Source organism: Barbus barbus (genome assembly GCF_936440315.1).
Source record: "Barbus barbus genome assembly, chromosome: 12".
In the NCBI taxonomy this organism is placed as follows: Eukaryota; Metazoa; Chordata; class Actinopteri; order Cypriniformes; family Cyprinidae; genus Barbus; species Barbus barbus.
The window spans coordinates 15,289,451-15,316,499 of NC_136740.1; the positions used below are offsets into that span (position 1 = coordinate 15,289,451).

The 27,049-nt window shown below is 37.5% G+C and overlaps 2 protein-coding genes across 5 annotated transcripts; one reads left to right on the forward strand and one right to left on the reverse strand.

Moving 5' to 3' along the window:
* On the reverse strand, window positions 1–11,235 carry LOC306877776 (uncharacterized protein). 2 transcript variants are annotated; one of them, XM_079429737.1, is made up of 11 exons: window positions 11,056–11,235; window positions 10,142–10,200; window positions 9,237–9,468; window positions 9,032–9,121; window positions 8,321–8,460; window positions 7,625–7,698; window positions 6,803–7,027; window positions 3,607–3,774; window positions 3,389–3,467; window positions 1,887–2,045; window positions 1–1,791 (listed from the first exon to the last, which is right to left on the reverse strand). In XM_079429737.1, the coding sequence occupies exons 2-11, from the start codon at window positions 10,193–10,195 to the stop codon at window positions 1,459–1,461; spliced, it is 1,554 nt and encodes a 517-aa protein (XP_079285863.1). In that variant the 5' UTR covers window positions 10,196–10,200; window positions 11,056–11,235; the 3' UTR covers window positions 1–1,458. The 2 variants fall into 2 exon arrangements, with proteins under 2 accessions (XP_079285863.1, XP_079285864.1); XM_079429738.1 differs by lacking the exon at window positions 6,803–7,027.
* On the forward strand, window positions 10,800–26,934 carry LOC306877775 (uncharacterized protein). Of its 3 annotated transcripts, XM_079429735.1 has the most exons (14): window positions 10,800–11,274; window positions 12,116–12,527; window positions 12,761–12,876; window positions 13,184–13,338; window positions 13,582–13,705; window positions 13,819–13,940; window positions 14,278–14,364; window positions 15,695–15,784; window positions 15,889–15,977; window positions 16,474–16,702; window positions 22,529–22,651; window positions 22,750–22,915; window positions 26,276–26,361; window positions 26,590–26,934. In XM_079429735.1, the coding sequence occupies exons 2-14, from the start codon at window positions 12,438–12,440 to the stop codon at window positions 26,676–26,678; spliced, it is 1,566 nt and encodes a 521-aa protein (XP_079285861.1). In that variant the 5' UTR covers window positions 10,800–11,274; window positions 12,116–12,437; the 3' UTR covers window positions 26,679–26,934. The 3 variants fall into 3 exon arrangements, 2 of the variants coding, with proteins under 2 accessions (XP_079285861.1, XP_079285862.1); XM_079429736.1 differs by lacking the exon at window positions 12,116–12,527; XR_013784899.1 differs by lacking the exon at window positions 10,800–11,274 and having other exon boundaries at window positions 12,223–12,527; window positions 22,767–22,915; window positions 26,590–26,641.
* Window positions 26,935–27,049: the final 115 nt, after the last annotated feature.

Genomic DNA, 27,049 nt, shown 5'->3' on the forward strand with positions numbered 1-27,049 from the left:
GAGATATTTGTTTTTATTTGAATTGGTTCGTATAATAGTATAGCCTACATTTCAAGCTTTCTATAGGCCTAGATAGATTTATTTCTTATGTCTGTCTGTGGGCCGGTACATTGTTGTGACGCACTGAATTTCACAGAGACTGCATGAGACGGCAGAAAGCGCATCCAAAAATGACGGCTATGTATTTGAAGATCTTTCCGCAGGGAAAAAATAAAGCAAGGGATTGTGCAGACGCCTCCATGCCTCAATAATACTCCCACACTCATGAACAGTTGCACAGCGCATATTCATCAAAATTAACGCAGAGTGAACGGCCAAAAAAAAAAAAAAAGAAAAAAAAAAAAGTGATGAGTCAAACAATAAAATGTTACAAAATCGACTGGGTGATTTTATTATTCATATTATAAATAATAACGTGTTTTGGTCATATTGCCCAGCTCCCCGTCAATGATCTAGCACCCCCTCAGCACCTGCATTCAAAATTCTCTGGCGCCGCCCCGGTTTACAAACCACAAAGAAAGTAACTTAATTCTCTAAACCGTTGAGGGTCCTTGTTGGTTCTAGAGGAATAAATAAATAAATCATTCTATTCTATGTTCTTACTTAATGATTTAGTTATTATAAAAGGCAATACTACTTAATGTCATAAATAAAAATTATTGAAAAACCCAGGTTGACAGAGTCAACAGATAGATTATAAAACAGATTATCACAAGGCGGCACATTAGAAACAATAATTTCTGTTTTTAATATCTTGTTTTAAAGGGTTAATGCGCACTAATCGTTTTTTGTTAATGCCTAGAGGTTGTTGCATCTAAACAGATATTTTAATAACAGTAGTTACAATAGAATATTATATATTCTATTAATGTAATATTCCGTCATCTGCAAATGGAAATACTAAACAGGATCTGAAAAACACCATCTCATAAGATATTTGACTTTGACGTTAAACCACACATCTTTTACTGTTGTCCTTTTCTCATTCACACACAATACATCTTTTAACCATATATACAAGCGTTTTTTACATGTGACTGCAAACAAATTTCCCTTTTTAAAAACAAAAACAGATCAACAATTCTCATACAAACTGTGCAAGACACAATATTTCCGTTCTCATTGACAGTAACGATATTAATGTTGACAGTGCAGTGATTGTACCAACAACAGACGCAGACAATCATACAAACAAGATAAACCAGAAATTTCAGCAAAAGACTTGAGATATGAACTGGGTACCCACTGAAACAGCAACAGTCTTCAAGGAAGCTTTTGGGAGGAAGATCAGGATTACAAAAAAATACAAAAGTCTGTTGTTCTCTTCAATTTTGTTCATTTAAATCCACTTGCACCTTCATACAAATAAAAAGGTATCGAGTAAGAAAAGTCATTCTATATCCACAGCTCTGTGTGGATCTCGTCACTTGAAAAAAGTTTGATCTAACCTCCAACATTTCATGGGATTCCTCGTGAGTTTAGGTGTTCCACCTGTATGGCAGACGCCTCCACAGTGATGCAGAGGTCTTTGTGAGGGGAGATGTCAGATATACTGACAGTTTTATACCGCACATCTGCAGAGGGTACTGATTTGTATTGGTTCAAGTCGAATATGCACGGCGCACCGACTGGCTGGATGAAGGCATTGTTCCTCTCGGCTTGGCTTTGCCCGTCTCCATCCGAGCTACTTCCTCCTGCGTGACCGGGGCTGTGATTCTGTTGGTTTGATCCGGGTGGAGACGGAAGCATATCTGGGGCGTGTTTTCGCATGTGCTTCATCAGATATGTTTCCTACAGACAGAAAGAGATACATATTAGGTTAATTTTGAAAAAGAATTGGGAATGCTGCTCATTTATGGTGAGAGATTGGGAGCTGATGTTTGTACCGAGGTATATGTGCAGTTGCATAAACCACATGAGTAGAGTTTGTCGTGCTTGACTGTGTGAGTGGACAGATGAACCTCCAGGCTGGCTGCGTCTACATAACCACGGTTACAGTGGTGACACTTATACGGTTTGTCCTTGTTGTGCTGACGCCGATGAGACTGTAAAAGATTGAGAGAAAAACATTAAAAGTGACAATTCACCCCAAAAAATCATTATTTACTCACACCATGTTGCTCCAAACCTGTCCAAATCAGAGCTGCTTGTTTGCAAACAATGAAAGTGGAAGGGAAGCAAGGGTTGTCAAGCTCCAAACTCCATCATAAAACAACCCATAAGACTTGGGTGCTTGTTTTAAATGTTTTGAAGGTGTACAATAGTTTAGTGTGAGGAACAGGCAAAAATATATGTCACTATTCACTGAAAATGTTGCTTGACTGCTGGAGCAGGGTTCTGACAAATTCAAGAACTGAAGAAGAAGAATTAGAGAAGAATTGGCTCCCTTTCAATTCATGAATGTGAATATAAATTGAATCGGCCACATCCCGCAGGAATCTGAATCGGAATGACAGAAAGAGCTATCTACTCATCAATATATATACACTACTGTTTAAAAGTTTGGGGGCAGATGTTTGAATATTTTCGAAAAAGTAGTTGCTTATGCTCACCAAGGCTCCATCTATTGGTAAAAAAAACTAAACAAAAAAGGTAAAAATTTTCAGCAGACATTAGTCCAGATATCAGAGACACATGATCCATTGGTGCTCCAGACAATTTTCTTATTAAATATCAATGTTAAAAACAGTTGTGCTGATTATTTTTGGAGAAACCATGATACATTTTTTTTTCAAGATTCTAGAGAGATTAAAAGAACATCATTTATTTGAAACCGAAATCTTTTGCAACATTATAAATGTCTTTACTGCCTCTTTTGATCAATTTATTGTGTTTTTGCTGAATAAAAGTATAATTTATTTCAAGAAAAATGGAACCCAAACTTTTGAACTGTATTATATATATATATATATATATATATATATATATATATATATATATATATATATCTACATCTATAAGGCCAAACCTAAAAGGATTTTAAAACCTTTTCCAAAACTTTCAAACAAGGCTTTGTCGAACCAACATTCAAAATTTGAAAAACAGTCTGACTAACTTGCCTTTTCTAGCCTAGGTGAAAAATACATTTCTTTAAATTTCACTTCATTCATTTGAATTTTACATTCTTGTACAGAAATTGAAATGGAAATTCTGCACCCTAAAGTTAAAACTGAATTCTATTTCAAGAACTGAATTGGAAAACAAAAGGCATTCTAAATTTAACTCTGAACTGCGCACATACACAGTCACCATTTACTTTCACTTCATGGAAAAGAGCATAAAGGTTTTGAAAGACATTATTCCTTAAAGGAAAACAAATTAATATTCTAAAAAGTAACACTTAAAAAATGGACATGATATATTTAAATAAAGAAACAGAGTATGTCACCTGTAGGTTAGAAAGCTGAGTGAAAGATTTCTCACAACCAGGATGTGAACATCTGTATGGCCTGTCTCCTGTGTGGATCCTGAACAGGCACAAAATGTCAAGAGATAAGAAATTAATGGAAAACTCAGGTGCAGGTGCAAACACAAATAATAATAAAAAAGAACAGAAAACATAAATGAAAAAACACAGCTGAAAAGAAAACACATCCTGTGTGGTACCTGTGGTGTTGCTGTAAGTGGCTGAGCTGTCTGAAGGTTTTCTGGCAGTAGTTGCAGGTGTAAGGTTTGACTCCTGTGTGTATTCGTACATGCTGAGCAAGGTAGCTTGTGTTGGCAAATGATTTTGTGCAGTGAGGACACTTGTGAGGTTTGGATTCTGTGTGGTTTCTGCAAAGAAGGAAAGACCAACATGCTTACCCAGGGGCTCATTCAATAATTTACACACTACACAAATATTTGACCCGACAATATTCTTCATTTCTACTCTCACTCAGCTGAACTTTCTTAGGTGGTCCCTATCAGTACTGCCAACAATCGTCAAAAGTGTGCAGTGTATTTCAAAGACATTTGAAAGTGGTGTGGTAGGTGTTTGAATGAGGTTAGAGAAAGGTCAGATCCATTTCTCAAGAAAACATTTGCACTAAATCCTCACAGGAACTCTGTGAGCAGCAGAGACCAATCCCATGTTCAAGTGTGATCAGGAGTGGACGAAACCTTTGTGACCTCTATTTCAAAGCGGGGCAGAACCTCATAAAACTTCTACACAGTTATGGGACGATAATGTAGAGTCAAAGAGAACTGGGCTTTCACTGACAGCTGCAATTGTAGTTCAATCCTTCAGTCAGTGTGTGTATGCATGTGTGTTAAAGCTCCACAGTGCGGTGTAAAAGTTTTAAGTAGTCTGCAGTAATAAAAGTGTGCCAGCCCAGAGGAGAACTAAATTAAACAGAGAAAGAAATGAAAGGGAAATATAGAAAAAAACATGATATTTCTTTCATTCTTTGAAACCTGAGAACTTTTCCTGACAAGTTTTAGTTTCTTCTAACAATTTTTCCTCCATCAGTGACACATATTTAATGTGTAATCTGCCCACTACACATGGTGACATCAGCTGCACCATTATAAAGACTGTGGTATATAATTACACAGTCCATTACACATAAACTTACATATAAGCAAACTATCATCAGAGTATGTTGCTATAGCAACAAGCAAGAGAGGATGAGGCCCTGTTGTCAACCTTTCCAACGTGACCGTAGAATGTCTTAGAGGGTGGACACCCAGAACACGTGTTTGTGTTCAAAAACTGCTAGATGGGGCACAACGGAAAGCAAAATGTGGAGGTCACAAGAAGCACTTTAACCACCCAGGCTTTTTGTCGGTTATTCATAAAGTAAGTGGGCTGAAAACACTGTCAGCTACCGCTTTGGAAATGGGGGAAAAAAAATTAAATAATCTCCCTGACACTAGCATTAGGCCTTTATGAAAATAATGCCCCAGAGAAACATTTCCAAGTTAGATTTGTCAAGCACTTTTTACATTACATACAGATTCCAACTCAACGTGTTACATTATTATCATTATTAATATGTTAAACATACGTAGTAAATATTTTAAGTTAACATGTTAACTTTGACAGCCATAAAAACACATTTTGTTAAATATTTATCTTTTCTCTCCAATTTTTCTGCACACTCACTTGTGCCCCACAATACTGCAATACTGGTCCTAGTCCCATTCATTTGAATGTTTATTCATATAATGTTCTAAAGACCAGGATCCAATAACCTCCAGGTGGCTGCAAATACAGTAGGTGTATGAAAAATAATTTGATGCAATAATTAACGTAATAGTGTAACATATTGCTTCGTGATGATATGTATTGTAAAAACTGCTTTAAAAATACATCTAAATTTATCTGAAATGGTTTCTCTCAAAGTTCATAGCCACCCCACTCACAACTGCTGCTTCTGTCTCTTTTTTTTCTGGAAAGAACTGTATGTATTTATTTAGCCGCAGAATGTCTTTACGAGCACATCAAACTGGCGACTTTTCAGATGTACGCTCCAACTCCGGATAATGTACAGGTGAAGAGGAGCTTCAGTAAAACAACAGTGAACAGTCAGATGAGATGTTGTCAGGCCATATGTCAGTAAAAATGTTCCTGTCCTGTCAGCCATTATACTGTGCACGTAGCCTGTATGATTTCATATTAAAACATGAATGAAACTACAAGCATGCGTGCCAGATCCGTGTCACGTTCAGCAGTGGCAGCTCTTAAAGTAATAGCAGCCAAATAATCTTAATAACCCAGCTGCTGTGGTGTCTGTTACTCAACGAACAAAAAAGAGGAAATAAATAACTTTTGTAGCTTTAAGGATTTATCTATATTTAGAATTTAGTGTTTGATAACTTTATTTAATTTCCTACTTGCTGAAGGGCACAGGTAAATATGACGCATTATACTGGGTTTATGTGAAGATTGTTTTAAGTTCCCTTAAATTAGAAGTTGTTATTTTTTTAAAGTCTAATAAATGTTAAGACTGATAGCTCTCAATTAAACTGTAATAGTGAATGGCTATAGTCACTGGTTAAATATTAGGAAAAAGAACAATTTCTTAGAGACATCAGTAGTATTGGTGTCAGTGATACTCACCTGGATTCCAGATTCCATTAAACACATATTAAAAATATACTGTCTTTATGTTGTTTCTAGATTAATTTGAAAATTGAATGTGAATTTATTGGAATATAAAAGTATATTTAAAAACTTTATTGTTAGGTGTCATTCTATATCACAATCACAATTAATTTCAGAAACAAATGTGCGATTTATTAGTTTATTATTAGTTAATCGATTGACAGCACTAATTATCATTATTGATTCAAATTTGTTTGTTTGTCTTATGGTATTGAATTCTAATCATAATAATAATGTCATATTTGAAAATAAATATGATCCTGTCAAGATTGACCAGAATTTTAATACTGCTGCATCCATACACTGCACGATACTGGACAAAACTTTAGCAAATCTCAAAATAAATATCCATTATTTATATTATATCGTTGTGATGCTGCATAAGTACGTGATGCATTTATAACTACTGATTTGAGTGTTGTTGTTTTTTTTTTTTTATGTATAGAGCTGTAATATCAGCCATTTATTGGTTATTATCAGGATCGGCCAGAATTGTAATATTGATGTATCAATATACTACACAGTACTGGACAAAAGTGAAGTGAAGCACCTGAAGCTCTTTTTAATGTGTTTGATGAAGTACGATATCAATATGTATCATGTCACAAGGAAGTTTGAACTAAGGTCCATCACACACACTCTCCATCACCCGCCTGCTTTGCCACAGACACTCACACACAAACACACACACTCTTGAGGTGTGGTGCTGAATACCGTGTGTGTTGCTGTAAGTGACTGAGCTGTCTGAAAGCCTTCTGGCAGTAGGAGCAGGTGTAGGGCTTGGCACCGCTGTGGATGCGGATGTGCTGGGCCAGGTAGCTGGTATTAGCGAAGGATTTGGAGCAGTGCGGACACTGGTGAGCTTTCACCTCTGTGTGCGACTTGGAGTGCAGCTGCATGTCTGATTTATTGAGGAACGTCAAACCACACATCCGGCACCTACAGAAAGAAAAAAGAAAAACACACACACACCAAGGGGAGGACAGAGGGATGAGAGAAAAGGAAAACATGGGAGAAGACAAAGTACAAATGGAAAAGGAACAGAGAGAAAAGGAAAGTTACAAGTCTGGTCCATCAATAGTGAAAGGAGAAACATGTGACATGACAAACAGGCGAGAACGAGACAACACAAGCAGGAGGGTGAGAGACGAAGAGGTCAATAGAAAACGATCCAGAAGGAAATCGTAGACTCTAGAAAAGAAAAACGGGAGAGGCCAGAAACGCAAGTGCAGATGGGCAATAAATGAGCAACAAAGAGGGTGACAGGAGTGTGTGTGTAGTTGTGTGTAGCTGGGGCTGCACATGCTGCTGAAAAAGATACACTTTTTACTGAAGCACAGCAGACAAACACGCAGATAGGCTCATTGCGAAGCCAGGAGTGTGTGTGTGTGTGTGTCGGCCGGGAGGGCCATGCATTGCTGCAGCATGAAAATAAGGTGGCTTAAGAAATCCTGCCTCTGTCTTCGCCTCTTCTAATAGATCGTAAGAACACACACTGAGTGCATGCTGAGCCAATGTCCTTATGGAAAGCCCTACCTGTATGTTTTTCCACCCTCTTTCCCAGCATGCCCTTCTTCTGGAGATAGACTGTAAGGGTTGGCAGAATGATGCTGCAGAGAAAAGGAAGTCAAAAAATTGTTACTTATATCTTAAGATTACTTTGCATTTGTTAATCATCAAACGTGACAGAAGACATTTATGATGTTACAAAATATTTCTATTTCAAATAAATGCTTTTATCCACAGCGACCAACTAATGAGGACAAAAGAAGCAATCAAAACCAACAAAAGAGCAATAATATGTAAGTGCTATGACAAGTATCGGTTATTCTAACACAGTACACATAGCAAGGTTTTATAATAATAAATAAAAAGAAAACAAGTAGATAGAATAGAAAAAGAATAGAGAACGCTAGAGTTAGAGGGTCAATTTTTGTTTTTAAATAAATAGAAAAGTCAAAAGAATAGAAAAAGAATATTTTTTTATTGTAATTTATTCACAGTTATTTACATTTTAAAGTATATTAAACTGTATACATTTGAAACTGTAATAGTATTTCACTATTTTACTATTTTTACTGTTTTGATTAACTACAATGCAGCCATAGGAAGAATAAAAGACTTACATTAAAAAATCCCAAAATCCCAAACTTTCGAACAGTTGTGCATCTGGGCTAATCACTTATTCAGACAATGTCAATAAGGATTCCTCTATATGCATGACTGTTATACCTGTCCTGAAAGACCCAAAATCAAGGAATCTGTCCCAGTAGGTGAGCCAACCAATGGGAGTGATTCTCTCTTCTTTCTGCCTCGTTTCGACGGTAACGGGATGATAACCGGCGAGCAGGGCACGGAGTCATTTTTCTTGTCTGGTGGAGTCATGCAAGAGTAAAATGCTTTAATTATGTGAGCCAAGACTGATGAGACAATAAAGTGTAAAAAAATCTGTTCCTGTGTCAGGCATATTGCATACACAAAATTAGAGAGCAATAATGCCAAGCAACGCAGACAGAGATGTTTGCGAGCTCAGTTTGAACGGGGACCCATGAAGGTCGCTTGAAAAGCTGGGTACAAGTTTTACTTATACAATATAATAATGATGACGATAATAAACTTATAAAGCACCTTTTCTGCAGATCAAGGTCACTTCACAAGAAAGAAAAAAAACTGACAAACACGGAGAAGCAAAAATATAAAACATAATTACTGTAAATATTGGGACACAATACTGCGAAGAAAAAATAAAAGATGTCAGAGCGGGTTGTGCCTGGGCAAAAGATTAAAGTCCTGGCTTCTCCTTCTTGTGACCACATTTGGCATAATTTTGATTGTACAATCAAAATGAAAAGAAGGAAATGCTAAAAAGCATTTAAATAGCAATATTGTAGCAAAACTCATACAGTGTGCATGTTAATGTTTATGTGAAATAAGGTGCATTACCAGTCTGGACTGTTATCATGGTGGTGGATGGATGTCCAGGAATAAGGGACTGAGCAGATGACACTGGAGACACCAGAGTGACCAAACCCGCTAGAAAGAGTGAGGCAGTGATGGAAGATTTATGAAAGTGAAAGAGAGTGCGTATAAACTAACCAAAAAAACCCCTGTAATCACTAGCGATTAATAACAATCACACGTCTGATACCTGCCGTCATGATGCCGGTAGGCGGAACCGGCAACACTGTGATACTGTGTGAGGACTGAGACGGTTGTGCATGCTCCTGTTTTAGTGTCCTTGCTGTCATTGTATCCATGGCACCCCCAGCAATCGCCACCACTGCTGTGGTGGGATAGTGGGCGGGGCCATGCGAGTAGGTGGGGCCTTTGTCCTGACCAAGCTGCTCTTTTACCTTACTGAGAAATACAGCATTCTCAATCTAAAAGACAAAAACATTTAGTTAATGGTTAATTGATTAAAAACAACAGAAAAAAGAAGGTTTGTGTTTGCATAGCGTTTTTATTTTTATTTTTTTTGTTAAAGAGGTCTTATATGTTCACTAAGGTTGCATTTATTTGATCAAAATTACAATTAAAAAAAGTAAAATTGTGAAATATTTTTACAATTTAAAACAACTTTTTTCTTTTTTAATATATTTTAAACTGTAATTTGTTCATGTGATGGCAAAGCTGAATTTTCAGCAGTTGTTACTCTAGTCTTCTGTGTCACATGATACTTCAGAAATCATTCTAATATGCTAATTTGGTGCTCAATAAACATTTATTTTTATTATCAATATTGCAAACAGTTGTGCTGCTTCATATTCTTATAAAATCAAAAATTATGATGAAAATGATCTTATACAGTGATATATTTCTTTTCATATTGCATCGATGAAACAGTATTTACTTGAAACTGAACAGCATTTATTATTTTTTTGTGAAAATGTAAGATTTTTTAACAAATATATATCTATTAAATCTTACTTAATCTAAATTTGGTAAAATACACTATAAAGAAAATACATTAAGTTTATAATATATTAATGCTAACACAGGCCAGGTATACAATTCAAATGTAGACAGTTGAAATGTGTATATCAGTGTACTTGCCTGTCCTTGTACAGGGGACCAGAAATAGGAAGAATTAAAATGGGAATCCTCCATCACCCCTGACACAAGAAAGTAAACATTTTGATGAGCAACAACTGTGTACACACCATAACCTTTGACCTTTTAAAGTGAGAGGTAAAGGATAGGGATAGTTATACATTATACATTTAAAATTTTTATTAATTTACTTGTGGGGGATATAATTTGACAAAAGATCCACAAAGAAAATAAAAAGATAAATGCACATTTTACTAATAAACACTTTCAATAACACAAGAAAAACCAATGGATTTTGACAATATGACTTATGCAGGAAATGTTATCCAGGAAGAGCTGGTGTTTATTTATGGTCAACACCGCAACAAATAAATATATAAACCCCTCATACGTGACTGTAATACAGTACATCTGACAGAACCAGCATCACTCGTGAGTCTCTGTGTTTAGGTTATATTGTTACAGATGTGGCGGGTTTATAGTTTATCTGGGTGCATTTTAACATTTTGTTGCATAAAGAGAACGTGCTTTGCTTTATTAAAAACAATGCACTGTAAAATCATGTTTTTTGATTACATTAAAAATGTTCAAATATTTATTTGCAAATAACCCATCCCATCTAAATATCTGAATATTATTGACAGGCTGCGGCGAATCTGCTGAACGAAAGCGGACCTGCAGCCCACAGCATGACGTGACCCGCGCGTTCACACTACTGCCTGCTAAAATAAAAAAGGAAAAGAGAAAAACGATAGAAAAAACAGAACAAGTGAGGGAAAAAAACGTCGACGCTGGGACCGAGGCGGTTTTACGCAGACTTCCGGCACATGAGTGTCTGCGATCGGGCGACAGCAGCGCCAGCGGCTCACATCAACAGCCAAAAACAAGCCTCAAAGTGACAAATAAAGACCGATTACCAGCTCTCAAGACTTTCGGGGATTTCCTCCGATCGGGGTAGTTTGCGAAGTCTTCCCGAACCCACCCAATTGGAGAATTTCAATGAGTTTTTTTTTTCCTTCCTTGTGTTTTTCTTTCTATTTTTTTCTTTTCTTACGGAGTTAGCCGAACTGTCTACACAGCACTTCCTGCCGAGCGGTGCGAATGCTGCCCGTGCGTCCTGACGTCATTTCCGTCCAGTAAGGTCAAACATGTCCAGGAAAATAGTTGTTAATTATTCTCTTTAGCTAAAATACACTATTTTATCTTATGAAAACAAAGATTTAGATCTTGAATTTATTGTTAGCGAAATTTCATATTGTTAAGAAAACAATTGGTCCAGATTTTTTGTTTAGATTTTCTCTTAAAGATTAATACTCTTCAATATTCTAGTCCTTTAGATGTAATTTAAAAAAATATTGTTTTCTTTTTCTAAGGTTTCGATTTTTCACTACAAATGCATGTTTCCAAATTTAACCAAGAAATTAAATGAAATTAATGAAATTAATTCTCGATTAAATGTGAATGGGAAATGTACAAGAGAAAAATCAGGGAATTTTAATATTGTTTGAAAATCTAATAAAATGGCATGAAAATTGTATTGCAAGTGTCGAAATGAAATTTATATATCATAAAGTCGAATCCTCAGTTAAGTTGCCATAAGTAATATAGACATCTACGACGTATTAAATTCTGTTTTTAATTTGAATTTAGGCCTACGTGAACACACCTATTTTTAATTTAATTTGTACATTTTTTGGTTATTATTATGACTGATTATGCTTTATTCAATATGTATGCTATGTGACACTTTAGTTGCTGTTGTATTTCTATTTGTATTACACTGTCAAATATGAGAACTGTCTGAACTATTATATATATATATATATATATTTTAAGTTTAATAAAAATAAAACCCCTCAAATCTTCACATCTGTTTATAGTACAGAAAGTTTGTTTGTTTAATTATCTTAATTACATGTGTCGCTGTCGCTTGTCTGAGATAAGAAATGTCATTTATATTAATAATGTCTGCACTAGGAGCATGCAAATAAAGGAGAGCGTTCTCCTAAATCCACTCGATGTCGCCAGAGAGATTCAGACCTGTTCCCTTCAGATGAGGTCACTTGTTACAGCCGTTGATTTCCGGCTGATGAGGTTTGCGTACACGTCTACTACACAGTATCTGTGAGTGTAGTCTGGAGTAGAGCAACAACAAATCCGTCAGTATCAACCGTGGATTCACTTCATATAAAAACATCGATGAAAACATGCACGTCTAGCAAAGAGCTTAGTGACTAGACGAAGAATCCTTGCAGTTTGAATAACCTCGGCACTGAGTTTGTGTTCACACTGAAGTCAGATGGGGGAGGTGAGGAAACTCCAAAAGAAGTTAAGGCAAATTGAAAACTTGGAGATCAAAATTTCCCTCACTCCCGAGGAAAAAATAAAGGTACAGAATTATCATGCTCTTATTCACTCACGTGAAATTTTTGTGTTACTTCTGCACATGCACAGTGAATATTAAATAGAGACCATATATGTTGTTTTCAGATCACACCTAAAAAGATCACTCAGGAATGATTCACTGAATAGAAACACGTCATTTTCAGGATGACTAATGCATTCAGTTAAACCATAATTTCAATTTTGTCTTTTATGATTATCACACATCACTCTTTGTAGGTCTCAAAGAAGGCGGAGCTTCGCGCCAGATTGGCTGAGCTTCTGCTGCAGCATTCTGGCCCCCAGCAAATTCAAGGGATTGTGGGAAAGGAGGAGGAGAAAATGAAAAGACAAGTGTAAGAATGAGTGACTATGTAGGGAAGGAGAGAGAGCGAGACGGCTGGTTTGCGTGAGATTAACCTCTAGACCTCTGCCCATGACTAGTCTTCCGCTCTCTGGCGTCTAGGCAGTATTGATTCATCATATTTCTATAAAAACTCTATCCTTGAACTCCCACACCGAGGCTTTCTGTCTCACACATTGTTATTTAATAATATACTTGTTACAACAAAGGAATAACAAGACAAGCAGCATTTATTTAACACCTATGGACAGGCATGAGAATAATTCACAGTGCTTGTTGATGTTTATTTTTCATGATAGCGAGGAGGTCACAGAGCAACTTGTTGCTGCCTGTCGTCCTGCGCTGAAGATTGCTCGAGAGAAGAGAGGAGAGAATGAAAGAAGCAATGGAAGCCAGACAGATGGCAGAGGAGAAACGCATCTCCCCGTCAGCCCCAGTGCAGAAGAACAAGAAGGTCAAATTAGTGCACTAATCACACACACAATTACAGTTACTCGCACAGATGTTGATTACAAGCTTGCTTGTCAAAAAACATTTTTACTTTCATGTTTTTCATGTGTCTTTCACAGGAAGTTCTGCCTTATGGCTGTCTCATGCGATGATATAACAGATGGCTAGTTTATCAGCATTCATGGGAGAGGAAAACAACATGACCTCAGTTTATATGAAACCGTTTGTTTGTCTTCATACACTGCAGATGGCGAGTTCAAATCACGCAAACAGACTTGGGAAAAGGCCAAGTTTCGTCTCAGAACTCTGGAGGGTCATAGTGACATCATCACCTGTGCGGTCGCCGTCGACAATCTTGTGATTTCTGGCAGGTACCGGAAAAAGTAAACAGTTTATGACTCTAACTGACTGTGAAATTGCTGACGTATCCGTTAACGCCTCTCTCTCTCCTCTGCTCTTCGCCTACTGTTTCTGCCAATTTAAGTCGAGATACAACAGTTAAAGTGTGGCACGTTCCCACGGCAACGGAGCAGCGCAATTTGGGAGGTCACAGCGGTGGAGTCACCTGTCTCAGTGCACCACCTCCAGATTACTGCAGGAGATTGGGTACACACACACACACACACACAGACTCACACACTCTCTCAAGGCCGGGAAAGTAAAGAATAATTGATCCTGTTGACGGGGCCAGCCGGCTGATACAGATGTACCCGCGATTGTTCACTCATCCTTTATGCTCTCTCTTTTTTCTCACCTCTTTTGTTCCAGCTACTTATGCCCTCCTTCCCATCTGTCCCATTTGCTCTCCATCACTCCTTGTCTTGCTGTTTTGACAGAGCATTTGCTCTTCACATCCTTTGTCCTTCGTTCTCAATTTTCTCATGTCCTGCAGACACTCTTTTTTCATCTTCAACTTTCATTCTCTTGATCTGTTTTTCCACAGCACGTGTATTCGACTTGGCTGACAAGGAAAGATTTGTTCTAAGTGGTTCCACAGACTGTTGTGTGAGAATTTGGGCTTTGAGCTCGGGTAAGTCTTTCTTTCACACACACACACACAAACACACACACACACACACACATAAATGTGTGGCCTCAGTAATTATTTTCAAATGAAGGTTGAGCAGCTTAAGAATGATGAATGTCCTTTAAATTATAAGGTAGAATGGTTGAATACTAATTTGATTATAAGGAGGAATGCAAATACAAAACTATTTAATGAATCAGACTTGAAATAAATTCTCGTCTGAAGTTCTGTAATGTAATAGATCATAGCAAAACCATTTTTAAGATTGATAATAATATGAAATGTAAAATTTTAAATTGTGATATTTACAGTATTCATGTTTTACAGTACTTTTGATGAAATAAATGCAGTCTTGGTGAGCAAAAAAGACTTCTTTCAAAAAACATTTTTACTACCTATCTCATACTTTTGTATGGTAGGTTATTATAAATATATGCTTATTTTTATGATCTAAAACTGCCATTTCACAGACTGGTACAGACAAAAACATCACAAGACTATGAAATTGTAATATAATCAGATTTGTTATTACAGTCATTACTAAAACTGTGGTTATAGTGTGTTACATATTTGTTATATACAAATTTTGAAGTGAAAATTTTATTTTCATGAAACTATTTGAATCTTATGTGGTGTGGTGATGAATCAGTTGGGAAAACATCTGTTCTATGTATTAAGCCCTAAACACACTGCACGATTGTTTGCAGTCCCAGACGAAAGATTGGTGTCGTGAAACAATCGTGGCGAATCAGAAATTGCCGCGATTGCTTCACGATTCCAGTCTTTTGTCTGGGTCAGACGAAAATTGTGCAGTGTGTTTTAGGTTTTAGGAAATAAAAAAGCATAACTAGTCAAAATTAATGATGTAATCATATATCTTTTGCTGCAAAATTAAGTAAGCTAATTAAATCCCTCTTTTGTGACTGTGCTGAATGCCTTCACCTTCTCTCATTTTAAAATCAAATTCCAATTCAACATCCTGAGATGTGTGAACAATGTGACTGAAATTCACACTCATGAATCAAAAGGATGCCGATTTTCACAATTCAGAATTTTGCCAAACCCTGCTTAAAATGTAGTGTAGCATTAGAAATGTATCGTCAAATTAAAAGTATCCATTTTAAACTATTTTAAAAATTGAAATGGTAAAGGATGGAGAGTGTACAGTAGCTGTGCTGTTCTGAGCGTCCATTATCTGATTCTCAGTCATTATATAACTGGTGGAGAGGGTACTACTCAGTCTTTTTTTGGACACCGCAGCTTTTTTCGTTCCCTGCCGATGAGGGTGAATTAAACTCAAGTGTGTTTGCATCACATGTTGTTATTCCTGCAGGTCAGTGCATCAAATCCATCTACACATTCAATGCAGTCTCAAGCTTGTGCTTCATTCCTGAAGGAGAGGGCTTCATTGTTACAGGTTCAGGTAGGTATCCATGTGTGTGAGAGTGAGGTTGAGTTGACCATGCCTTGCATCAGTCTCCACATATCAGGTGCGTCTGAGGCTCAGTGTTATTGATCTTTCACTAGACGCTGGGAAGCTGCAGGTGTGGAGTTGGAGCTCGCTGGAGAACTGTCAGTCAGAGAACGCACACCTGGACGCAGTCACCACACTACAGGTGGGCGAGTGCCATGGCAACAGAGCTGAGCTGGCATCTAGAACTTTCCGAGTCTGCCCTTTAGAGAAGCACATGTTTCAAAAAAAAGAAAGAAAGATTGTGCCTCCTCTCATAGCTGAAGTGTTGCCTGTAGAGGAATCCCTTGAGAGCAGTTTTTTCCTCGTGATCTTTAAACACAGTCTAAAGTTCACAGAGATGTACAAGCTATTAAATGCCAACATTTAAACTTTTTTCTAATGCAATCTCTGTCTCTTTTTAGTTAGTGATTAATGAATTGTATGAAATGAAACTGGGCAGAGCAATATAATATAAAGAAATCGATAGATACAGAATAGAAGTAAATAAATCATGTAGCAATTGAGATAAGAAATAGGTTGCAATAAAAAACAGAATACTGTAGCATCAAACAGCAGTGACTCTTTCCATATTTAATGCTGTTAGTTGGCACAAGTTGTCATGGAAACACAGTGGCATTTACCCTTCGTTCTCTTCACAGTCCCAGGGTCCTCTGCTGTTCAGTGGCTCTGCAGAGGGATGCTTGTGTGTGTGGGAGGTGTCCGATAAACGGACAGAGCCCTTCCGCAGGTTGCACATCTGGGGGCCAGAAGTAACAGGGTGTGGTGGGGATGACGGGGTGAACGGGAGGCTGATTCTGAGCCCCCGCGGTGACCGTGTGTTCCTTTCGTGTGGAAAGGCCAGCATGCGAATCCTAAATTGGAGAACGGGTAATATATTCTAATCTAAGTTTAATATTAATATGAATTAGGATTATATTTATTAATTTAATAATTGGGTAATGTACATACATATATATATATATATATATACACACACATATATACAGTCATGGCCAAAAATATCAGCACCCTTGCAATTCTGTCAGAAAATGCAACCCTTCTCTCAGAAAATTGTTGCAGTTGCAAATGTTTTGGTACTCACATGTTTATTTTTTTTGTTTGCATTGGAACAACACAAAAAACAGAGAAGAAAAGTCAAATTGATACAATTCTACACAGAACCCAAAAAATGCACTGGACAAAATGATTGGCACCCTTAACTTAATATTTGGTAGCACTCCCTTTAGAAAAAATAACTGAAATCAATCGCTTTCTGTAACCATGAATGAGTTTCTTACACCTCTCTACTGGAATTTTGGACCACTCTTCTTTTGCAAACTGCTCCAGGTCATTTAGATTTGAAGGATGCCTTCTCCTTCTGTTTTGAGATCTCTCCACAGGTGTTCTATGGGATTCAGATCTGGACTCATTGCTGGCCATTTCAGAACTCTCCAGCACTTTGTTTGTAACCATTTCTGAGTGCTTTTTGAAGTGTGTTTCGGGTCATTGTCCTGCTGACTCTGGTGGAGATGCAGCTTTCTGACACCAAATTCTTTGGTAATCATCAGATTTCATGATACCGTTCACACAGTCAAGACATCCAGTGCCAGAAGCAGCAAAGCAACCCCAAAACATCGTTGAACCTCCACCATGTTTGACTGTAGGGACGGTGTTCTTTTCTTTGAAGGCCTCATTTCTTTTTCTGTTAACAGTGCCATGATGTCCTTTACCAAAAAGCTCTACTTTTGTCTCATCTGTCCACATTATGTTCTCCCAGAAGGATTGTGGTTTTGTCACATAAGTTTTGGCAAACTCCAGTCTTGCTTTTTTAGGCCTTTGTGTCAGCAGTGGTGTCCTCTTGGGTCTCCTACCATAGCGTCCCTTTTCATTCGGATGGCGATGGATAGTGCGAGCTGACACTGTTGTACCCTGTGTCTGCAGATCAGCATGAATTTGTTTGGAAGTTAATCGGGGTACCATTCGAACAATCCTTCGTTGTAATTTTTAATTAATTTTACTCTTCCGTCCACGTCCAGGGAGGTTAGCTACAGTGCCATAGGCTTTAAACCTCTTGATGATATGGCGCACAGTGGACACAGGAACATTAAGATCTCTGGAGATGAACTTAGCCTTGAGATTGTCCATGTTTTTCCACAATTTTTTCTCTCAAATCCACAGGCAACTCTTTACACTTCTTTCTTTTCTCCATGCTCAGTGTGACACACAACACAAAGGTTGAGACAACTTTTCTCCATTTTAACTGGTTGCAAGTGTGATTACTATATTGCCCACACCTGTCACTTGCCACAGGTGTCTAAATACAAATTACAGGAGCATCACATGCTTGAAAAGCAATTATTTCTTACAATTTTGACTAGGTGCCAATAATTTTGTCTAGTCCATTTTTGAGTTCTGTGGGAAATTTTATCAAGTTTGACTTTTCTTCTCTGTTTTGTTGTTGTTGTTGTTGTAGTGCAAACAAAAACAATAAGCATGTGAGTACCAAAACATTTGCAATTGGAACAATTTTCTGAGAGAAGTGTTTCATTTTCTGACAGAATTGCAAGGATGCCGATATTTTTGGCCGTGACTGTATATTATATCAGTGGTGTGCGCTGGTGTTCTGAAATGAGGTTTTTTTTTTTTTTTGCATCAAATGTAAATGTCCCAGTCACAATGTCTTGTTTAAATAAACATCACTTACACTATCAGAGAAAGAAAAAAAAAAAAAAAAAAAAAGATTCTACTGTATATTTTTACATTAACTATGGTAATCAATATTCCATTTATTAATGCCATGTATGAATCTCATCAAGTTATTAGTTTTAAGCATTTTACATTTATTCCAAAATAATAACTCAAGGCGGTGACAATTGAAATGTCTTTTTATTTGTGAACTTCTGTTGAGCTATTCTTTTTAATAATTAACTTTTAACTATTTTGGAATTTTTCGGGTCATCAGTTATCAAAGCTCGGTAAAAATTGGTCACAGACACAGATATTTACTTTAAATCTCACCAAGACTAAAAACTAACCCACTTTCAAGTCTTATGTTGATGAAATACAGTGGTTATATCTAAGTGTGCGAGTTGTTTACTTACTTTTTTAATTAGTCTTCCTATTAACATCATTATACTGTTCATTGAAACTGATTTATTAACGTGGAACGAGCATGAACACAAGAGGTGGGATTTAGAGCGTGAACCAATCACAACCAATCATATCCGGTCCTATCGCGATGGAGGCATTGCCTCTTCTTAAGTTCCCCATTCATTCTGAGTAACCCCCCACTAAATCCATCGCACACTTTAGGGGGTCTGGTAAAACTCAATGGGCTCATGGGAGGCAAGAGAGAGACGCTGACGCTGTAACTTTAGCTGTTGGACAATGTTTCTTTAAAAAAAAAGAAGAGGCATTTATACACTTGATATATTTAATTTTTCTACTATGATTTTTATTCCTCATCCAATATATTTTGAGGAGACACTACCTCCCTTGCCCCTGATCCACCCCTGATATATAAGTGAAGTGAATATATATATATATATATATATATATATATATATATATATATATATATACAGTGGCTTGCGAAAGTTTTCAAACCCCTTCATTTTTTTCACGCTTTTATATGTTGCAGCCTTATGTTAAACTGTTTTAAATTACCTTTTTTTCCACATCAAGCTACACTCCATACACCATAATGGCAAAGCAAAAACAGAACTGTCACAACTTTGTAAATTTTATAAAAAATAAAAAAGCTGAAATAACTACATTGCATAAGTATTCAAACCCTTAACTCAGTACTTAGCTGGAGTACCTTTATAGCCTCAAGTATTTTTGGGTATGGTGTAACAAGCTTTTGCACATCAGCAATTGCAATTATCTGCCATTCTTCACTTCGCCTGTTCACCTCTGGAGCTCTGTCAGGTTGAATGGGTGCAGACCCACATTTTCAGGTTTCTCCAGAAATATTTGATTGGGTTCAATCCCAGGCTGTGGCTGGGCCACTCAAGCACATTCACAGAGTTGTCTATAAGCCACTCTTGCTGTGTGCTTAGGGTCATTGTCCTAAGCAAACATAACCATGAATGTGCCCGCGGGAAATAGTAAGGAGATATTTTAATTATTTACTAATAAACTAATGTTTTCTGAGTCCGTGTTGCAAGGATGAAGTTGCTGATCCTCACTCGCGTCTCCTCATTAGACACGCCTTTAGAGAGAAATTCATCTTTATTGATTATGATTAAGAGTTTGTTTTCGTTTTTTTTTCGTTAAGTGATCATTTAAAGCTTTCTATAGATACATCTATCATGTCTGTGAGGCATGTATTCGCTTCATTTTTGTGAAGCGCTCCTTTTCAAGACAAGAGGGCAGAAAGCACATCATGTTTGTTTTTGCTTTATAAAAGCACAACGTTTTATTGATATTGAGTGCACACAAATAAAAGTAGACCCTTTACAGTTCCGAATGATGTATTACTCTTATCAGAAAAAAACAAAAAAAAAGATGTCGTAGGCTATTTTAAGTTGTTTCCACTAAAAAAAAAGCAAGTGTTTGCGCTGGTGCCTCCATGTCCTGCAGAGAGCGCTTTAGCTTCCACTCTCAGCACAAACTTAGATATAGGCTCCAAACCTTTCTCTAAATTAACTTCATAAAAAAGCGAAACGAAATATAATCATTTTGCCATTACATACAAAATTGAACTATTTTAATAGCCGAAACAGTACTATAAGCTGTTTTAGGAGAAGGGGGAAAAAAGACGGGCTCGGGTTGGACTCGGGCCGGTAATTCTGATAAGCTGTCGGACACGGGCCGGGCTAGGGCCTGAGCGTCTTGGGCCAGGGCCGGGCTAGGGCCTACATTTGAAGCCCGTGCAGGGCTCTAGTTCTGTAGGCAAACATTAATGCCTTGAATTTAATGAGAGCAGCTATTGGTAGTCAGTGCAAATTGATGAACATTTGTTTACAAGCAAAATGAATGCTCCTGAGCTAAATTTAAACTGTCCCAGATAAGGGTATGAATACTTATGCAATGAAATCATTTAAGTTTTTTTTTCTCTTTAATAAATTTGCTAAGATGTTTAAAACCTGTTATTTGCTTTGTCATCAAGGTGTATGGAATGTAGATTGATATGGAAAAAAAAGTAACAAAGCTCTGAAACATAACAAAATGTGAAAACAATTAAGGGGTTTGAATACCTTCGCAAGGCACTGTATGTATATATATATATATATATATATATATATATATTATATATTGTTTTGAGACATAGATATATATTATATATATATTTGATTAAATATTCAGTAAAAACAGTAATAACTACACTGTGAATAATAAGTAAACTGTGAATAAATCATTGTTTCCTCATGCCCTTATTTGGTTTTCCTGTTCCTGTCCTCGTTTGGTGTCATTATTAGTTCATTAGTCTCTGTCTGTGTTTAATTACTCCTCACCTGTTTCTGTTCTTCCTCGTTTGATTTCCTAGTGTTCTTAAGCCCTGTGTCTCCCTGGCTCCACGTACCCCTGTGACGATCATTAAAACAAGTATTCCTCGTGCTCCTCGCTCTGAGAGCAGTGTGACAGAATTTTTTTGAATTTTTTTTTTTTAAAGATGCTTTAAAGTGCAATATAACAACAGTTTTTATAATAGATTTTTTTCGTAACGATGTCAAAGCCTTTACTGTCACTTTTGGTCAATTTAATACATCCTTGCAGAATAAAAGTGTTAATGACTGACTAAACTCTTAAACAGTAATAATTAAATGTATACATAATATTAACTTTATGTATATTTAAATTGATCTGCTTGAATTTACAATCAAATAAATCACTGTTAAACTCATATATCAAATATTTGATAAAAGCAGCCCTCAAATTAGAACAACTAGAAAAAGATATTTCAAAGATATTACATAAAAGTGTGCAGATGAATAGGCCCACATATTTTTTTTTTTTACTTATTCACACCAAATAACCATGTTAAATCAACATAATCCTATGATTTGCCATCAGCACCAATATTTAGTCAACATCTTATTTTATAAAACACCTCTCATAGATATGCAGGATTCTGTCGCAATAAATATTTTACAACCCCATTGGACCTTCATTTGTTCTTTGACTCAGGGCTATTTAACAGATTTATTAATGGAATACATCTTGACTGAGTCTGTTCGCTCAGAGCTGCTAATATAATCTGTTTTAAAGTCCCAGTGGCTCAGCGAACACAGACAGGAAAGGGGGCTGTTTGCCCCAGGGCAGAGGAAAATGTAAAAAAAAACATCCGCAACTGTCTCATTTTAATCCCGTTTTCTCACAAGATATTTGTGCTAAAGGCCATCATCTCAAAAGAAAAAAAGAAACCTGTAAACAATTACATCAGATAAATCAGAGTTACTGGTAGGAGCACACCATGATGCGACACTAATCGAGAGTGCTGAGATTCATAATGACCCAAGTTCATCAAACAACTCGGAGCTGGAGCTCTCAAAGAATTAATGAGCTTCTTACAGGCAAAAAAAACATTGGTATTAACAGCATAAAACACACAGCAAAGTCGGCAGCTATTGACAGAGTAGGATCGGAGTCTATAAATAGAAAGACTATGCGAGTTAATTACTTTTTGTTTATGGTTTATTTGCGTTTTAGTGGATAAATGTTAGAAAGTGCCCCTAATGATGCATGCTTGCTCTCTCCAATCATGTGCAGGTGTGATGACCAGACTAACCAATCACAGCAGCACTGCTGGTGTCACAGATTGCGTCAATCAAATACCCGGCCTTTTGATTGGCTCTTGTTTTGACATCACTAATGGAGAGAGCACGATTAACTGTGAGTGAATTTAACATCAATTTTATTTTAACACCTTTGAAAACTGTGAGTTGTATAATCACCTCTTTCTTTTTTTTCTTTCTCTCACACTCTTTCAGTGTTCTCTCTTCCCCAGTGCAAATACCTGGTTTCACTCACTTCTTCAGATCTTCCCAGGATTCTTTGTTTTGCTGCGTGGCTAACAGCAAGTGGGGACCATCGTTGGGTCACAGGGGGTCGTAGCCTCATTGTTTGGGAGCAGCTTCCTGGAAGTTTTAAAAAGAGGTGTGTGTTTTTTTCCCCAGATATAGAGGTCTCTTTCAATCTCAAATTCACTTTCTCTAAGAGATGTACATCACAACCCCTTCTGCCCATTACTTATCCCTTCACAACCTACTTTATATAATGGATTACTGTATATATCAATTCGTAGACATTCGCTGACACATAGTTACTAATATAAGACACTCTGCTCAATGTTTAATTTAGTCAGTATATCAATATGTACATCAGTAATGAGATACTGGCTGGAATATAGTATCTTTTGGGATGCTTATTAATGAAAAGTCTGCAGGAATGCTCCGGGCACAGTTTAATTGACAATGAGAACCGTAGCTCACATCGAGTGCTGGATGCCGAGCCGATGATCACTTTGTGTAAAAAATATTGATTTCTTTGTAACTACAATTCTATTTGGAGCTGCAGGTCTCAGCTGGTGGGTCACAGGAAAAACAATGCTGAATGCAAATAATCAAATGCAACTAGCCATATAATTCTGCATATTTAGATTTGTGAAAAATACTCAGGTTTTTAAAGTGGAGAGAAAACACTTCCCATTTCATTTGTTGTTGATGTCAAAGACTTTGCATCCTGTATTTTGGAGCTTAATCTGTCACTTGGAAGCTATCCAAATTAGGCAGATGCCAACATTTCATGGTGATATATAATATCAATGTTTAATTTCAAGGACATTTTTTGCTTGCATTGCTGTTGGTTTCTGGTCTTAACTGATCTCCCAGCCTTGTCAGGCTGGTCTGTTCACTGGTTTTGACTAGTTTTGGGCACTTTTCAGCTGGGCAGGCTGGAAGACTAGATTAAATCATCTAAAACCAGTTTAGACTGGTTTAATTGGGTTTTTCAGCAGAGCAATAAACAGTTTTGGTGCTGTGTTGGGCCACCACTCGATGTCCAATGTAAAAACCAAAACCAAAGACTTTGCATTCAATATTTTGGCACTTGTAACCTATCCAAATTAGACAGAGGCCAACATTTAAGGTCAATATTAACAATGTTTAATTTCAAGGACATTTGTGTGTACGTTTGTACACATTACTGGGAAAAAACCCCGTCTTAAACCAGCCTAACCTGGTTTGCCGGTCTTAGCTGCTCTCCCAGCCTGGTCGGGCTTGACTGATCAGGCTGGCTTTTGGAGTGATTTTAACCACTTTTAAGCTGGTCGCCCAACAAAACTAGCTAAACACCACCTTGGGGAGATGGGAGATCAAATTATACTGATAGATTATACTGGTTTAAGCAGTTTTTTTCAGCAGAACATTTAAACAAATTTGGTGCTGTGTTGGGTCATTAGGAGTAACTGCTGAACAGCTAAAGGTGTAGTCAGGGCCATCCTTAGGGTGGTGCAATTGGTGTGGCCGCACCAGGCCCTGCAGCGAATAGACTGAGGGGGACGCCTCCTAAAATGCAATTATAAACGAACCAAGAGGAACCTGGAATTAGGCTTGCTGTGATAGACGATGTTGACGGTGTTAAGCCTCACCGTCCCTCACCGTCATTTAGATTTTTTTAATAATAATAAAAATCATTTAGTTCAGTTAGAGAACAGACACTACAATTAAAACTGAAGGCGGCTGCTCAATGCAGCACACCAAACGAACGACAGTCACGCATCACAGATCAGATTTCATTTATCACGTGAGGAGAGTGACTCGAGCTGACTGACAAGAAAAGTGAGGTGAGACAGACAAGACGATGGCAGAAGAGTTTCAAAACAAAATGTAAAAGCGCCTGTTTAAAAAATATTTTGGAGTTTGAAAAGCCTGTTGACCTGCTATTTATCTAAGGTGATATTGGAAGTTTTATTTTTTTTTTTTTACATTCGTTTCTCATTTATTTGGTTCCATGGTATTTGCTGATTTTTATTTTATTTAAACTCTGTGATCCCCCCCCCTCCCATTATTTTACATCAAGGTGTATGCAGTCCGTGCCTCCAAACTTTCTTAATCGTTTTGCTAAACGTTCCACGTTTTATAATTATGTGTCCCTCAGTCTTTACCGATTTTCAGTTTTGTATACGTATTTAAAATTTGTAAGTTATTTGTTATTTTATATTAGGCATATAGCATGGTGCATTTTTATTCGTTTTGTTAATAAGTCATATGTTCTACGTTGTATTTTGTTGTTGTTGCTTGAATTCAATTCAAGAAATTGATGCACTTTTAAAAGTGAAAGTAAAACGCACACAGAGCTTTTACAAGCTATTTAAAACCGAAAGAAAGCGAGGAAAAGCGGGAAACCTCAAACGACCCCCCACCACGGTGATACCGGTATTACAAGTGTTATCACACGTTGATTAACCGGTGGGAAACTTTCCTCACCATCACAACCCTACCAGAACACGATCACGAAAAAAACGAGTAGGACAAACGCAATTGCGAACAAACCGAGTTGGACAAACAAGATCGCAAACAAACCGAGGGGGACCTGAAACAAGATCACGAACGAATAGAGTGGGACAAACGCCATCGCGAAAAGAGCGAGAGGGACCTGGAACGCTATCCAAACATATCGATTGGGACAAAAACAATCCTGAACGAACCAAGGGGGACCTGGAACACGATCCAAACTGAGAGGGACAAACGTGCTCGCAAGCGAACCAAGGGGGACCTAGAACATGATCACAAAGAACCCAATGGGACAAACATGATCACAAACGAAATGAGGGGACCCGGAATGTGATCCAAATGAACCGAGTGGGACAAACGCGATCGCAAGCGAACCGAGGGGGACCTGGAACACAATCACGAATGAACCAAATGGGACAAACGCAATTGCGAACAGACTGTGGGGGACCCCCACTGAACTGAAATGCAATTGTGTGGGACAAACATGATCATGAACAGACTGAGGGGGACAAATGCGATCGCGAACGAATGGAGTGGGACAAACACGATCACTTATGAACTGAGGGGTTACTGGAACGGGACAACCAAGTGGGACAAACTCTTGCACTGGGTCCCGTGCCAGCTTGAGACAGCCCTGGGTGCTGTCACACTTAAAATTTTGTACAATATATCCAGTAATATATTCATGTTTTGCTACACTATTGAAAATAGACAATATGAAATGAAAATAGACCCTTTCATTGAAATGTTGCTAATGTGACACCTTAAGCCAGATATGAAGAAGAGTTTTAAGTTGATCTGCCTCTGCCTAACTCTTAATGATATACTTGCTACTTCAAAAGGCGTTTGTATAATGAAGTCATTCCAATCCCAATGACAGCGCACTGTTGACAGCAGGGCAGCTTTGCTTTTTGCTTCAGGCTGAGTTAAACATCCTTCTGTCCTTGTAAACAGTGTGACCCAAGTGGCCTGCACTGACGGTCTTCTGTTGTTTTTCCTCTAGAGGCGATGTCACAGTGAGACGAGACAGCCGATTGGTAGATTGTCTTCTTGAATCCGACAGCGACTCAGAAGATGAACAAAGCGAGGGTAAGAGAGAGATCCAAAGATGGATGTTTTAACCTATATTGAAAAATTCCAGTCCAAAGAAAATCTGCAGTAATTTAATAATAAAAGCACCTTTTCACACACTTTATGGACTTTATTTTGCAATGTTTTCCAATAAATGAGTTAACGGCATTTAAAAAGTGATGCTATAAAACATTTAATTCACTTTGACAGCCTTTACGAAAATATCAGTGTTTTTTTTTCCTCCAGTGGATGATGATGAAGACTCCATATCCCAGGATGCATCTGAAACAGAGGAACCCGCAAGTTCTTCATGGCTGCGTTGTGTTCTTCAGTGAGCGAGAGGAGGGGTAAATGAAAAAAGAGAGAACAAGGGGAAGGAGATTGAAGGAGGGTTAAAAAGAACAAACTGGAAAGGAAGAGAAAGCAAAGGCAAGGTCAAGGGGCAACAATGAAGTGCAAGAAATCACGTGAAGGGACTGAAGTGGAACAGATTGACTGACTGACAGAAGGGTAGAAACAGAAGGAGGAGAGAAACAACAGACTGTTTTCTCTGTAAACGTTGATCCAATAAAACCTACCATGTTATGTCTGTGTACGTGTGAGAGTATTTATCATCGCTGGCACTTCTGTCTATAAATATCTATAGCGTTGTTCATCATGTAGGGCTCCCGTCCAACACGACATTAATGTATATCGATTTTCCTGC

What these genes read in the sequence shown, in the direction of transcription:
- LOC306877776 (XM_079429737.1), bottom strand. Translation starts at nt 10,195, where the DNA reads ATGGAGGATTCCCATTTTAATTCTTCCTATTTCTGGTCCCCTGTACAA. An exon ending in TTTTGGGTCTTTCAGGACAG is followed by an intron (nt 7,699 to 8,320) that starts GTATAACAGTCA and finishes TTTTCTCTGCAG; the next exon opens with CATCATTCTGCCAACCCTTA. An exon ending in GCAACTGCACATATACCTCG is followed by an intron (nt 1,792 to 1,886) that starts GTACAAACATCA and finishes TTCTGTCTGTAG; the next exon opens with GAAACATATCTGATGAAGCA.
- LOC306877775 (XM_079429735.1), top strand. Translation starts at nt 12,438, where the DNA reads ATGGGGGAGGTGAGGAAACTCCAAAAGAAGTTAAGGCAAATTGAAAAC. An exon ending in CTCCCGAGGAAAAAATAAAG is followed by an intron (nt 12,528 to 12,760) that starts GTACAGAATTAT and finishes CACTCTTTGTAG; the next exon opens with GTCTCAAAGAAGGCGGAGCT. An exon ending in GAGAAAATGAAAAGACAAGT is followed by an intron (nt 12,877 to 13,183) that starts GTAAGAATGAGT and finishes TTTTCATGATAG; the next exon opens with CGAGGAGGTCACAGAGCAAC.